Source organism: Apiospora kogelbergensis, assembly GCF_038363985.1.
Source record: "Apiospora kogelbergensis strain CBS 113332 chromosome Unknown utg000007l_segment0_segment0, whole genome shotgun sequence".
Classification (NCBI taxonomy): domain Eukaryota; kingdom Fungi; phylum Ascomycota; class Sordariomycetes; order Amphisphaeriales; family Apiosporaceae; genus Apiospora; species Apiospora kogelbergensis.
In genome coordinates this window covers 2140219-2154491 of record NW_027117424.1, presented here as the reverse complement: position 1 = coordinate 2154491, position 14273 = coordinate 2140219, and the positions used below count along the sequence as shown (strand labels likewise).

The following is a 14273-nucleotide window of genomic DNA, read 5'->3' as shown; positions in this document are numbered from 1 at the left end:
ATATACTACGTAGATGACACCGCAGCTTGCTCGCACGCATCCCAGGATTTGGCGCCCGCCATGGTTACTCATTTATTCATCTTATAATTACCTCTTATCCCCATCCAATGTGATGTAAACGAAAAGTCCCAGCTACAATAAAAAGGAGGGTGAATAAAAATTATACAAAAATGAAAGCATTCTTCTTTTTCAGAAGATCGTGTTCTCTAATACTTTGATCAGAGTGGGATTCGAACCCACGAGGATTGCTCCACCAGGATGAAAGTGTCAAGGTTTACCTTAACCTGGCGCCATAACCAACTCGGCCATCTGACCGTGATGCTTAATGGGAGGATACGCATTATAAGCTTCTATAGTCCTTAGCTCAATTAGTCAAATGCTTATAATTCATTTCTGGGTGACCGATAGCTAGGACATTGCCGCCCTGTGTAATAACGATAGTTATAACTGTCTCTTCCTATTGCATAAGCGATATAAAGATACTGAGTCGCATCACAGCACTTTACACTAGCAACACTTCGCGGTTACCAGCTTCTACCTCCCTCTAGCTACTATCCCATTCTAGCTATCCCACTCCAGCTGCTATTCCACTATGCATTTCTATATTTGGCAGGAGCGCAGTGGATACATCCACATATAGGCAAATATGGAGCACCGCCTCCCTTATGCATTACATATGCAGTAGGCAAATGCTTCGATCAAGGGCAATGACGCGCTAGATAATACTTGTAGCGCGACTTCACTAATCCAAGGTGCATACCAACATTCAGTTGAACATCTATGAAATAACCCAGCCTTGTCGTCGACTATCTCCTTCCTCTAATCTTTTAGTAATAATCACATACATGTGTGTACTTCCCTCCCTGGAAGCCCACTGCACAATTCTGTCACTGGCCCGTTATCTCAAGGCCAGCCGACTATTCCATCACCAACCAGTCAGTCACCCAATTACCCGTCAGGTAAACCTTTCCCAGCCAGCTATTACTTTTGCCAATGCAGCTCTCCGTTGCCAGTTAAGGTTACGTAAACGCACATTTTCCGGGCGGACTCTACTCAGAACTCTACTGGCACCTTCGGTAGGAGCAGGGAGGTACAGAGAAAGCACCCTGCGCACAGTTGGTTGGTTAGGGAAAGTGCTCTAGGCTCCCCAGGCAACCGCCACCATAGAAGCTTAAAAAAAGCGACCTGCTGCCCTGGATTGCTGCAAGAGGCTTGAGTCTGCCTCGCACCAAGACCGAGACGAGGCTGCTTGCAATTGGCCCCCAGATCTGGCTTAGGCAGTTGGTTGTGGTCTCTTGTCCATACAACAACTTCTCTTGCCTTGTCAAGTCAACCGTGGGCCGTGATTCTGGTCACTCTCTTCGCCCGCCTTATTCCTGGACAACCAGCATCTATTGACGCCGGCGTCGGCAGAGTGCAGAAGCCCCTCAGCGCAGACCGTGACTGCTGTTTCATAAGGACGCTGCATCGGCGGGGAGCCTGGATCTGAATCCGAACCTCGCATTTGCATTCTGTTACCTACCTGTCCGGTCACTTGTAGCAGGAGGAAAGCACAGTATCTCACAATGGCAGAGCCTGATGATGACCTGCGGGATGACCTGCAGCTGCAGGAAATTCTCCTAGCCTCACTCGCTGGTACAGAGGAAGATACACCACAGCGCCGTGCAGAGATCAAGGCAGAGATTGTCCGCGTGAAAACGGAGCTTAAGAGGCTCCAGGTTGCCAGGCAGAAACAAGGTAGGTAAAAGCCATTCTTTGAAAGCCCTTTTTCCCATTGACACCTGTTTCCGTCTTATTCATCCTTTGCAACACATTCCTTTTCCACTCTCACACTTACGAGCATTCACCTCAATTCTTCTCCATACGCCAATTTCCCATGGGACTTTATGCCCTTCTGCATTGGCCTTACAGTTGATAAAGTAACTCGATACAGCCCCAGAATACTCTATCTGGTCTGTCTTTTAATCACATTTCCCTCCACATTGCGCTTACATCTTCTATTATACAGACTTGGTGCAACACTCAGGCACCGCGTCATACAGCGCAGGCAATATCGCCAATACCATGGCAGGACCGAGCCGCAATGAGCAGTCCTCCGGTGCTCAGCGCACTCGGGATAGGCCGAATGCTTATAGCGACAGGCCCAATGCGTCTAGCATTTCCGGCATGCCTTTCTATAGCGAGAATATCTGGGGAGAGGCCAGCAACAATGAAAGTGCCCGGAAGCGTACGTACAGCACCCATCTTGACAATGGACAGCCTACCTTGCCAGGCCCAAAGTCACAACGGACCGAAGAAAACGAATTGGCCTCTCTTTTTGGAGAAAAGGAGGAGGATGATGGCTTGGCTTGGCGATATGACTACGCGGAACGCGAACTGGCCTTCCGCGAGAAACAGACGCAGGAAGAAAGCGACGCTGCGATGGCCCGCCAGATGCAAGAAGAATTAGACGAATTAGCACGGCAAGAATCGCTTCCACACAGCGATTTCAATAACCTTTCCGAACCTCATAGCGATCACTTGGACCATGATCAATCCCAGCCGATCGAGTCACCCGCGCCCTCCGAACCCAGAGAAACCCAGATGATGCCTGGATCCTGGGAGCCTGACTTCAACAATAGGGATTTCGACAATACGGACTTCGACAATTTTATTGATCTTACGGATGATCAGCCCAGCCATGGATTTGTCCCCGCGCGTGGTATCTCTGCGAGCAGTGCCGGAAACGTGCATTCTGGACAACTCGCCCACCATGCTGAAATCCAGCGGCAGCGGCTTGAGAATGGCTCTCCCTTCCCGGTACATGGTCAGAGAGCAGTGCATCTTCTCAGCAACGTCCAGGATACATTGTTAATGGTGCTGCAAGTCTTTGGGCGAACAGAGCTAACACCGTATATCGCCCCAATACTCCGTCATTGGCCGACATTGTGCAGCGTACGAACAATTACAACTACGAGAATGGCACCAACGAATTCGGCGGTGCACTAGATGGTCGCATCGTAATGCCAGCCGGATACGAAGAATCAGATCAAGTGAAGGCACTCTTGGCGAATATCTCGACCGATACGAGCACTACACATAGCGACCAGGAGTGCGATGGTACGCCTCCGGCACTTAAAGAGCCGCTGTATAAGCATCAACAGATTGCACTCAAGTGGATGAAAGGTATGGAAGCCGATATTCACAAGCATGGCGGGCTACTCGCCGATGATATGGGTCTTGGTAAGACGATATCAATGCTTGCACTTATGGTTCACGACCTTAAGCCTCACGGCGACAACACGCGAGTCTTCTCGGGCACCAATGTTGTTGTTGCACCTGTTTCGCTCATTCGACAATGGGAGAAGGAGATTAAAGACAAGCTTAAGCACACGTATCGCCTCAAGGTCCACAACTACCACAAGAAGAAGCTGTCCTACGACGAGCTGCGCCATTTCGATGTTGTGGTGACATCTTATGGGAAACTCGCCACCGAGTTAAAGGCACTGGATGCTTTTACAAAAAACATGTTCAGCCAAGGGCAGAATGTCGATAAGGACATCCTGGCGGAAAAGTTCCCTTTCATCTGCCCCAAAGACCCGTTCTTGCGTCTCGTCCTCGATGAATCGCAACAGATTAAGAACAAGAACACCCAGATGCACCGAGCAGTCTGTCGCGTCCCAACAAAATACAGATGGTGTCTTTCGGGAACTCCTATGATGAACAATGTGGACGAAATGGGCTCTCACATCCATTTTCTACAGATTAAGCCCTACAATGACCCGCAAGAGTTTAGGCGGAAGTTTGCAGCATTATACCCCAGGAGTAGAAGTTATGAGGATCCGGATAAGGTCATGAAGAGACTGCAAGCATTGCTACGGGCTATAATGCTCAGGCGCACCAAGGCGTCGAAGATTGACGGAGATCCGATCATTACACTGCCGCCCAAGACAGAGGTCATTGATTATGTCACCTTCGGGCCTGATGAGCAGCAGTACTATGATGACCTAGCGAGGGATGCCCGAGTCATGTTCAGCAAATTCCTTCGAGCCGGCACTGTGGGCAAGCACTACCGATATATACTGGAGAGAATGCTAAGGATGCGCCAGGCTTGCTGCCACCCTTATCTACATCTAACAGACATGGAGTCCATGAATGTCGCGATTTCGGAGAACGAGATGGCGACCCTGGCGAAGGAAATCCATGCCACACGGGTCGATGCCCTCAAGGAGGAAGTAGCCCCTATGGAGTGTCCGATATGCTACGAGTTCATTATGAATCCTTCGATCCTTATTCCCTGTGGGCATTACGCGTGCCTCGAATGCCTGCAGCTTCACACGAGTAGCTCTGAGCAGAGAAACCAGATTGACAACGAAGCGGGGAAGCCGAAGTGTATCATCTGCCGAGCCGACTTCGATATGAAGAGAATCATCACGTACCAGACATTTAGAAACACGTTTATGCCTGAAAGTGTCGGTGATGACAACACAGACGAGTCTGAAGAAGACGATGCTGACTCGGACGAGACTGATTCTGCAGAAGACGGTGACGGCGACGATATCGACGAGCGTGGTAATCTAAAGGGCTTCATCGTGGATGACGAAGATGATGAAGAATATAAGCCCCAGCCTAAGTCGCACAAGGATAAAGGCAAAAGCAAGGCCAATGGTAAGAACAAGACCAGATCCAAGAAGAAGAAGAAGAAGGAAATCAAAAAGCCGGTGGAGGATATCCAACCGCACATGCTTGCCAAGCTGCGCAAGGAGGCTGGTCGGAACGCCGCCAAACATAAGATGTATATGGACTATCTGAAAAGCATATGGGAGACATCGGCAAAGGTCGCCAAGTGCGTAGAGGTGCTCAAAGATATCCAAGAGTCTGGAGAGAAGACGATCGTGTTTTCGCAGTGGACTCTTCTTCTCGATCTTCTGGAAGTCCCCCTGAGGCACGACCTCAAGTTGCGGTTCCGTCGTTATGATGGCAGCATGTCTGCCAAACTTCGCGATGACGCAGTGCATGAGTTCACGGACAACGCCGACACCAAGGTCCTGCTTACCTCGCTCAAGGCTGGCAATGCTGGACTCAACTTGGTCTGCGCCAGTAGGGTTATCATCCTGGACCCTTTTTGGAATCCTTTCATTGAGAAGCAGGCAGTGGATCGTACCTACCGTATTGGACAGAGAAAGCCGGTGAAGGTGCATCGTATCCTAATCAAGGACACGATTGAAGACCGGATCGTAAATCTGCAGGAGCAGAAGAGAGAGCTTGTTGAAGGAGCCATGGACGAGAAAGTTGCCAAGGACCTTGGTCGTCTCTCCCAGAGCGACCTGGCGTATCTCTTCGGCGTCGGTGGCCGTTAGGCTGTACAGTAGACATAGCTATATTTCGCGATTGCCTTTCGTTCTACTCTTTCGGCTCAGCTCACGGCAAGGCGTAGCGATGGTATTTTTTTGGCTGGGTAGAACAAGATTCCCAAATGCGATGATTTATGACCAATATAGAAGTTGCATGAGAAACGTTTACGTGACAACCCTCTAATAACCCGTAGTATGAGTACAGGGGATAAAATAATTTGGAGCTATTCTTGCACAATCTATGCCAGGGACTTACTTATACTAATGACCATGGCTACCGGCCTCATCGCCGCCTTGCTCCTGTGTACTTGATTTCATGATTGCGATTTGCCCAAATGGGATCGACTTTGGCCCCCACTGCTACCCTCATGTATTCGTAACCACTCTAGTTCATAAACTTCAATGTCTTCTCTACCATACGCATGTACATACATAGCCAGGAGTGACTAGGTCTTTAGGATGTATTAATACGCCATCAGCAGATCTTGCACTCGTCCTACACCATACCAGGCTGTCTCCGAAAGGCTGTCAGTAACAACATGTTGACCACAAACTGCCCCTTTGTCCAAAGTAGCACATACCCACATCTCCCCTATCTACTGGTCGGTTGCGTACAAATATAGCGAGCTACATTCATTGTTTGGATCGGCGGCTATATGATAAGGCGTTACTGTTGAGCCCGTTGAATGCGAGCTGCATCAAAAACAGTGACTAGCCAGATGACGCGTGATCATTCTTCAACAACTCGGCGGGCTGGGAGAGAACACACTTATCCCAGCCTCATGTGGCTAGAATGCTTTTTCCGCCATCGGCTGTAATACGAGCCCGAACCCTGACTCGCATGACCTCGTAATGGAGCTGCTTGGGCCTGACAACCACTGCACCCCTTTCGTTCTTTTTCTCCAAGCCGACGATGGCGCTAGGTGCAAAGACGAGGGCGTCTCCAGTTCGGAGCTTGACGATGTGCGACATCATGTCGAGTGCAGGGTCATTCTGCGATATTTGCATGCCGCGTACTCCCTCATAGATGATACCACCATCCTCGGCAGCGTCAGCTGTGCTGCCAGTGCTGTCACGCTGTCCGCCATTCTCTTGCTGGTGGTGCTGATGTTGCTTGGTGGCCGACGAAACACCGGCAAGATGGCCTTTAAGAACACGCAGCCAATCAGGCGACTGGAAGTGATGCACAATCGTGATGCTGCACAGGTCGAGCAGCTTCGGAGAGACGGTCGGCTCCTGGGTGGAGATGAACACACGCGCACCGAGGTGGCGCTGCAGCCGGATCGTAGAGAGCAGCGAATTCGTCAACGTCAGCGACTCGGTAGACTCGCCCATGTACTTGTGTGCCTCATCGAGGGCCACAACTCGACCAATCGACGATGGCTGCTCCAGGAAAAGCGACAGACAGATGTTGAACAAGGAGCAGGCCATCTCGGCCGTGACGCAAGGACACGAAAGATCAACGATGGTCAAATGGCCCTCACAAGGTGTCCAAAACGTGCCTTTGATGGATCTGCTTGATTTGTCCCGAGGCTTGACTTGGCTCTCAACCATGAAGCTCTCTAGCGTGTCGAGACGTTGTTGCAGCGGAATGAGCTGCATCTGGGTCAGGTCCTCTTTTGCCAGACTTTTTCGAAATTTCGCATAGTTGAAGTCTGATCCGCTCTTCTGTTGCTCAAGTCGCATGTCTCTTAGTAGTCTCTGAATGACGTGCACTGCAGGAAGAAGGTTAGCGGCTGCGCAAAAGAAAGGGGGGGAGAGAAGACGGAAAGGAGCAATATCCCGTTCAGTGGCATGTAATCAGAGGCCACCCAGATAGACTTGTTGCTTATTTGCAGAGCAACAAGACTGCTGTCAACAATTAAGTAGGGAATTGTCTTACTATAGAGCGGCATCGAACCCCCGCCAACTTGCATCAAATCGAGCATTCTCTTGGTGTTCAGATCCGATTCCCTCAATCGCAATTCCTCTACTGATACTCCCGGGAGCTTGCTGTAAGTCGCCTGCACAAATTGTATTAGTTTATGCATATCGTTACCATTGGTACAGTCTAGCATGTGAACCACATTACCTTCATAGTACGAATACTCGTGGGCGCACAGAGCACCCTAACCTTGATACTGGCACTCGACGCAAGATAGGCTGCCTCGCAAGGGGTTCCACTGGCATCGGACACGAAGGTGTCGTAGTGGAAAACAATTCCCGTCAAAGGATGGGGGAGCCGGCCAAGCTTGGAAGGGACCAGGCAGCCCTCCAGGAGACAAGACAGAGTATGGCTCTTGCCCGAGCCTTGCTGTCCGCATATGAAAGTGCTTGAGGGGCTGGCAACGTTGTAAAAGATCCGGGGATCTTTCGTGCCGGGACCAAGTCCTTCTTCGGAGCTTCCAGCAAGGAAAGCGTACTGTGGAAATGGCGTCGACTTCGAATCCTGTCTGATAGACCTTGCATGCTCAAGCACGGGTTTAGTGAACATAGGAGCTGACATGATGCCCATCATGTCATCATCCTCGGGTCGTCGCGTGAGTAGTTTTAGATGATAATCGCGATGGCTGTCTTCCTCATAGGAAGACTCGCCGGAGGTCTCGCTTTCATCACTGCTCTTACAGCTCTCCTCATCGTTATCATCGAGTTCATCCGATATAGAGGTGCTGCGCTGGGCTTTTCTGTTTTCTTCGGAAAAATCTGTTGCTCGTGGAGCTGGCTGGGCGGTCTTCGAAAGAGGCCCGCGGTTACTTGTAGCTTGTGGTTGTGCGCGCTGGCTAGAGCTAACTGCGACGTCCGACCCCTTGATCAACGACGGGCCAGGGGCAGTAGTAATAGCACTGGATGATTCCGGAGTCTTGAAACTCGGCTTTCGTCGCTTCTGTTCCATGTCGGCGGAATGTCCAAACAACGACGTAGTACCGGTGTTGTGACTCTTCCCGTATCCTTGAGATAAGACTTGCGAAACAATAGGCATAAGTGGAAGAGGAGCCGAAGCAGTCCTTTGGCCTGCCCATGAGCTACTGTCTTGCACTTGACGTATAGCAGAACCCGTTGGGTGGTTCTCAGGAGTTGGCAATGTTAACGCGGTAGCTATCTTGTTGTTTTGGTTACCCAACGAGAACTTTTTCTCATTTTCCAGGGGCTTGGTGTTCAAACTCAATGGCCCAAATATGGGTTTTGTAGTGTTAGCCGGTGGTGTTGACGTGCTGGCTTCCTTGATGCCTTGAGCAGCGAAAGAAAACATATTCCCTCCCCCTGAGCCTCATTTTTCCGGCTCAAAGGACCGAAGAGGAGCCTCGGAGCGACTGCATTGTTGATGCCTGTTGAATTAGTGGATGTGGACTCATTGGTAGCTGGTTGGGTGTTGAGGCCAGGTGAAGGCGAGGCACATCCCGAGGAGTCGACTGGAGCAGTGCGAACTGGCGTGCTATTAGAATCTGCAATATACTTGAACTGAGGAACTGTGACGGCTTTCGAAGAGACATAATTTCCTGAAAAGAAAGCGGTGAAAGGCTCGTTCTTGGAAAGGCTATCAAGCCGAGCGACACTTTTTGCTTGTTCCTCTGCACCGGGAGTGGCGCATTCCTCTGGAGATGACATTGGAGTTTTCCAGCAAAACCAAAGTAGCCAAGGCAAGAGGGATGTCGAGAAGCGAGAAGTTTTGACAAGTTCAAGAAGTGTTTGGATGACGGATGAAGAAGAGGCATGCGAGCAAAAAGGTACAAAAAGCGATATAAAACCCGGCCAGGGGGCGTCCCACGTCTTGCTACGACACTAACATCCTGCCACTACTCTGTACAAAGTTACAATGCGTGCAATCTTTCCACGGGAATATTTTGATCCTGTTCTAACGGGTATCTTCGTCGCTTCTGAAGTACTTGAGCACGAATTCCTCAATACTTTCTGGTGATGAAGCACCGACACCCCATGCGCGCCGCTGACTCTTAGTCCTGGCGACCAGCTGAGTCCCTTCGGTACCTATGGTAAGCTCCCTGTCTAAAGCATCTACGAGCGCAACACCGTCCATTGCATCACCCCAGCCAATGTCCGCTTTCGCCAGTTTTTCCGACGTCAACTCGAGTAGTCTATCAACAACTGCGCGGACTGTCGCTTGCCTCACGTAGTGTATGGCTTCGTCCACGTTGGGGTACGTGTCGTGTGAGGGGTATAGATCCATTAGGGGTTTTGCTGGCCAGGCAGTGAGATCTTGAACTGAGTTGCATCCAGCGACAAGAAAGCCTTTGCACGTAAACCGATGCGAGTTTCGGGCGTGATTGAAATTTCGGCCGAGAACTGCTGGAAATTGATGATATTGAGCATGAGTATTTCAGCTTGTGTGATGGCGTGGTGGTCCGTGTCGGGCCGAGAAGGCGGCTGCAAGCTGAGAAACGGCTGCGTCTTGGTGAAATTTGTTGAATCGAAGCCCGAGTTATGCAACGAGTCGGTCAGACTGCTTACGAATCCAATCAACTTGTCATAGTCGAGCGTGTACCTGTACCGTGAGATGAGGGGGCGCAGAAGGTTGTAAGGTGGGTTGTTGCGCCCGTGCTTTGGTTGTTCTCGTTGCTTGTAGTTTTGTCGATGTGCCGCCATCAAGAATAGGTTGAGACCTTGGATCGTGAGCTGTGCCATCTGGTCGTAGAGGTTGTCATCCCGAGAAGGTTCTGGCTCCGAAAGGTCCTCGAGGCACAGAATCACCCTTGTGGTGGGGTTCACATTGTATGAAACCTCAGCGCCGTCCGACTGGACACCAAGCGAAAGGAGCGTACGCGATTCGCGACTAATCTCATACCATAATTCCTGCGCAAAGATGGTGTTTCGCGCCTCGAGAACCCGGTCCTCCAAGCGACTATTATCTGGGAGGCCACCAGGGAGCCGTGACCGCCCCATGATCTTGCCGCCGACCTCGATCATAGCACGGACTCGTTGGGAGCCCTTGCCGGCTTTTCCGTGATCCAGCTGTGCATTTCCTTCCTCGTTCCGTATTAACCGCGCGATACTGCTGTCTCTGTACATCGGGGCGGCCTCGGCAAAGCCAAACCGAACGCCGAGGCCCTTGCCAGCCATGGACGACACGGCCCAGCCGCTCTCGCTGACGGCCAGTACATCAGCCCAGTACTTGGTTTCGAGGGAGATTTCTTTCTCGAGCCTCTCGGCTGCCTCTAATACCGAGCTGACCATCTTGTTGGTACCGATCACTCTCCACCCTGTGCCCACGGCTAGATCGTCGGCTTCTCTGGCGGGTGTGATATTGGACTGGTGCACTTTTGATGATCCTAGCGTGCCGATGCCAACCAGCTCCCGAAGGGTGGGGGATAAGGTTGTGCCAGCTTGGTTGGGCGTCTCCTTGGAAAGAAGAAGAGAGACCAGGTCCAGGTTCAGCATGGCCGATTGATGGGCAGCCTCCAGATTCCTCAGAAAGTCGTCGCGGGCCACAATGGCAGTCTTCTCTTTCTTGTCATTCTCGGCCTCGGCATCTGATTCCGAGTCGCCTTCCGGACTGTCGAGGCCACTGTCCGGGTTGGCAGCGCCTGCTGCATGACCCTTGATTTCCTCGATGAGGTCGGCTTCCTTGACATTGCGGAAGCCATTGCGCTCGGAACTGACGCGCGCCACAAACTCGCCAATGTTCTTGGGCTTCTTGTCGCCCCGAGGCCATGGCCTCAGCGAGAATGGGGTTTGGCGTTCCATGTGTTATGATGGCGATGCTGTGTTTCGTGGTGACAGCAATGGAAGATGCAGTAAACGTTCAAGAAGGACAAAGCAGGTGGGAACTTGGGTACTTTGCTCTCGCTCATTGGCGGGCCAGTGCGTGGGAGGGTCTTGGCTTGGAATGGAGCGGGAGTGGGAGCTACTCGGTAAAATGGGGGGTCTTGTCCTCTTAGCCGCATACATATACAAGGCAACATTAATATGCAAGAACATTCGTTTCAGCACACATGGCGAGACAACAACTGAGGATGGCCGGAAAAGCCGTCGGGAAAATACGGTGGGCAAATTGCAATTGTCAATCTTCGAGGTGCCCGTTTTATTTCGTGGAACATGAGTTTCGGCTACGGGGACAGGGGGGCCAAGAAAAGCGAAGTGCAATCATGAATAGTCACAGTGATAATGCTCCTATAGACCCAACTATTTCTGACCTTCAAGAGCAGGCAAGCATTTGCTGAGGAAATCCTGAACCTCGTCGAGCTCTTCCACACAAGCGGAGTGGGCCATGCCGCTGGCAAATGTCAGTAAAGACGCACTCCTCTCAGGGATACCTAAATGACTTACGGATACAGGGTGAAGGTCACCTTGAAGCCCTGCTCTTTGAGAGCCTCCGAGGACCACTTGCCAAATGCCGTCGGGACCACAGGATCGGAGTCGCCGTGGCACATCATAATAGGGGTCTCGCGGTTGAGATCATATTCTTTGAGGTAGTCGGGAAGCTTGTCGTCCAGTGGGAGCCATGACGACAGTCCAATGATACCGCCCAGCTTGACATTGGACGTGAGACCCGTCATCAGCGACATGGCGCCTCCCTGCGAGAAACCGCCGAGGACTATGCGCTCAGCGGGGATGCCGCCATCCATCTCGGCCTTGACCAGGTCGCGGAGGTAGTCACGGGTCACTTCGATGCCCTTGGCGTCCTGGTTCTTCCGCAGGTCATCGGGTCGGCCGCCGAGGGCGAATATGTCGAACCAGCCCGGCATGCGCATGCCGCCGTTGCACGTGATGGGAATTTGGGGAGCATGGGGCAGGATGAACTTGACCTCGTCGAGCCTGGACCGCCGGCGCCAATTCTCGACGGCATCGGCCCACCCGTAGCCGGTATCGCCCAGGCCGTGTATGAAAATGACGGTGGCCGTGTGCTTCTTGGCCGGGGGAAGAGCAGTGGGGGCAGCCGCCGGAGAGCACTCATGGTGGGCGAGAAAGGATCGGGTTCCGGGAAAGCGGGGAAGCTGAACACTTGTTGCGTGCTTACTAAAGGTAGCAGCAACGCAGGAAGCAAGAAGAGACAGGTGACCAGACTGGATTGGTAAGGCAGTATGATCATGCACGCAGGAGTCTCGCGAATCCGAAGACGATGGATAATAGTAATAGGGATGCCTGGTCAGAAGCCTGGTGAGTGGTTGTAGGCAGTCCTGGACGCTAAAGATTAGCAACCGGTTTCTTTCTGTCTCATTCCAAGCGTCAAGGCGTCCCACGCTCCACCCCGCTAAGGATTTGCGCAAAGAGCCGCCCCGCGCACCATAATTACCGGGCATGACACAGTCCCTACAGCCTACGGCCTCTGAGCCTGGCACCTGCCTGGCCTTGCTGGCTTATCCCATCGCCGGTGGCTGGGTGGTTTTGGTCGGTCGCTGCTGACAGATCCTTGGTAATCAGGGAAATGGGGGATCGTATGTTCTGTACTGCCCGAACTTGTGTATCGGCTGTGTGTGGACTTGGGACGGTTTGCTAATATGTAGCCTCAAGATGTTAAATTGAAGTATTCTTCCCCGTACTTAGATTCTGGGTTGCTGCATGCATGGATTCTATCAGACAATCCAGAAGACTGTTCTTGATTGCTGCGGTCGCCGTAGTGTTTCTTGCCATTCTTTCGCGCTTTGATATTGCCTCTGATCCGTTGATGTCCAGCTGGATCCCCAGACCAATCGCGTCCCTCTTGGCGTCCTCTACTCGAGCAACTCGCAATTTTGGAACCACGGCCAAGTCCTCGATTTCGAGCATGCCGGATAAGACTCCAGTATATTTCTTCAGCCACGGCGGGGTAGGTGGCCTACAATCATCTAAATCATCACATTTGTAGTCTAAACTCTAGCGCTCTAGCCCAACGTCCAATACGAAACGAGGCATCCCGTGTTTCCTGTGCTGCAGGCGATTGGACAGGAGATCACCCAGAAGGTGAAACCGAAAGCGGTAGTGGTCTTTTCAGGCCACTGGGAAGCGGACCGCGATGCCATTGAGATCAACACCGCTGAGCATACCGACTTGATATACGAGTAAGTGCCGCCACAGCCACATGGTCGATTGTTGTCGACACCACGACTTACCGCATATATTGGCCAGTTTCTATGGATTTCCAAAACACTATTATGAGGCCAAATATCCGAACAAGGGCAGTCCTGAGCTGGCCTCGAAGATCATGGGTCTTCTATCCAAAGCCGGCATCAAGTCCAAAGGGGTGACGCGCGGGCTTGACCATGGAGTATGGTCTGGTTTCAGCGTCGGTATGTACTCCTGGACGGAATAGTCCTGCATCCGTGATCAACCCATCGTACTTATGCGCCTATCGTCTAGCTTTCGATCCGGAGCAGAACCCCCTTAACGTGCCGCTCGTTCAGGTAAGCTTGTACAACAACGAGGATCCGGACTTGCACTATCGCCTGGGCCAAGCCGTCGCGTCGCTGCGGGACGAGGGCATCGTCATCATTGGCGCCGGCATGTCGGTGCACAACCTGCGAGACTATCGCTTCGCCATGTCCAGCCCCATCCCGCAGCGGTACACGGTGTCGTTTGACGAAGCTCTGAAGGAAGCGACGGAATCTCCGCCGGCGGAACGACAGGCACGCATGGCAGAGGTAACAAAGCGGCCCGACGCTAGAGAGGCACATCCCGTAGGTAATTCCCTGGCTATCCTTGGAGCCTAGGCTAACGCTCCGTAGCAAATGGACCATCTGATGCCCGTCTATGTGGCGGCCGGGGCTGCAGGCGCGGACCCGGGAAAGAGAACTTGGACTCTGCATGAAGGGAGCATGGGCTGGGCTCAGTACAAATTTGGAAGGTCGTAGTCCGAGTATGATTTGCTACAGGATGGATGGTACGGGCACCTTGCAAATGCAATGTTTACAGCTATGTGAACAATAATACTCTTCTTATGTTTTTCCCTGGCTTAATGATCATGCCCCTGTCAGCCTGCATCCAAGTCCGGCGGCACCCCACCTCCGGACGACTTAAGTCCGCGTAACGCCG

At 52.0% G+C, this 14273-nt stretch overlaps 5 protein-coding genes across 5 annotated transcripts; 2 read left to right on the top strand and 3 right to left on the bottom strand.

The window, feature by feature from the left end:
* Nucleotides 1-1565: 1565 nt before the first annotated feature.
* Nucleotides 1566-5339, top strand: PG998_011043 (uncharacterized protein; the record flags this gene model as incomplete). Its single annotated transcript, XM_066877859.1, has 3 exons — nucleotides 1566-1737; nucleotides 2009-2799; nucleotides 2934-5339. 3 exons carry the CDS (start codon nucleotides 1566-1568, stop codon nucleotides 5337-5339), a joined length of 3369 nt encoding a protein of 1122 aa, XP_066726913.1.
* A 774-nt stretch (nucleotides 5340-6113) lies between these two features.
* PG998_011042 (uncharacterized protein) lies at nucleotides 6114-8205 on the bottom strand (the record flags this gene model as incomplete). The annotated part of the gene is made up of 3 exons (XM_066877858.1): nucleotides 6114-7048; nucleotides 7216-7336; nucleotides 7405-8205. The coding sequence occupies 3 exons, from the start codon at nucleotides 8203-8205 to the stop codon at nucleotides 6114-6116; spliced, it is 1857 nt and encodes a 618-aa protein (XP_066726912.1).
* A 960-nt stretch (nucleotides 8206-9165) lies between these two features.
* PG998_011041 (uncharacterized protein) lies at nucleotides 9166-11009 on the bottom strand (the record flags this gene model as incomplete). The annotated part of the gene is made up of 2 exons (XM_066877857.1): nucleotides 9166-9506; nucleotides 9572-11009. The coding sequence occupies 2 exons, from the start codon at nucleotides 11007-11009 to the stop codon at nucleotides 9166-9168; spliced, it is 1779 nt and encodes a 592-aa protein (XP_066726911.1).
* Nucleotides 11010-11447: 438 nt separating this feature from the next.
* On the bottom strand, nucleotides 11448-12354 carry PG998_011040 (acyl-protein thioesterase 1; the record flags this gene model as incomplete). The annotated part of the gene is made up of 3 exons (XM_066877856.1): nucleotides 11448-11538; nucleotides 11592-12214; nucleotides 12283-12354. 3 exons carry the CDS (start codon nucleotides 12352-12354, stop codon nucleotides 11448-11450), a joined length of 786 nt encoding a protein of 261 aa, XP_066726910.1.
* A 474-nt stretch (nucleotides 12355-12828) lies between these two features.
* Nucleotides 12829-14092, top strand: PG998_011039 (Extradiol ring-cleavage dioxygenase- class III enzyme- subunit B; the record flags this gene model as incomplete). Its single annotated transcript, XM_066877855.1, has 5 exons — nucleotides 12829-13071; nucleotides 13131-13303; nucleotides 13371-13531; nucleotides 13602-13918; nucleotides 13967-14092. The coding sequence occupies 5 exons, from the start codon at nucleotides 12829-12831 to the stop codon at nucleotides 14090-14092; spliced, it is 1020 nt and encodes a 339-aa protein (XP_066726909.1).
* Between the last annotated feature and the right edge of the window lie 181 nt (nucleotides 14093-14273).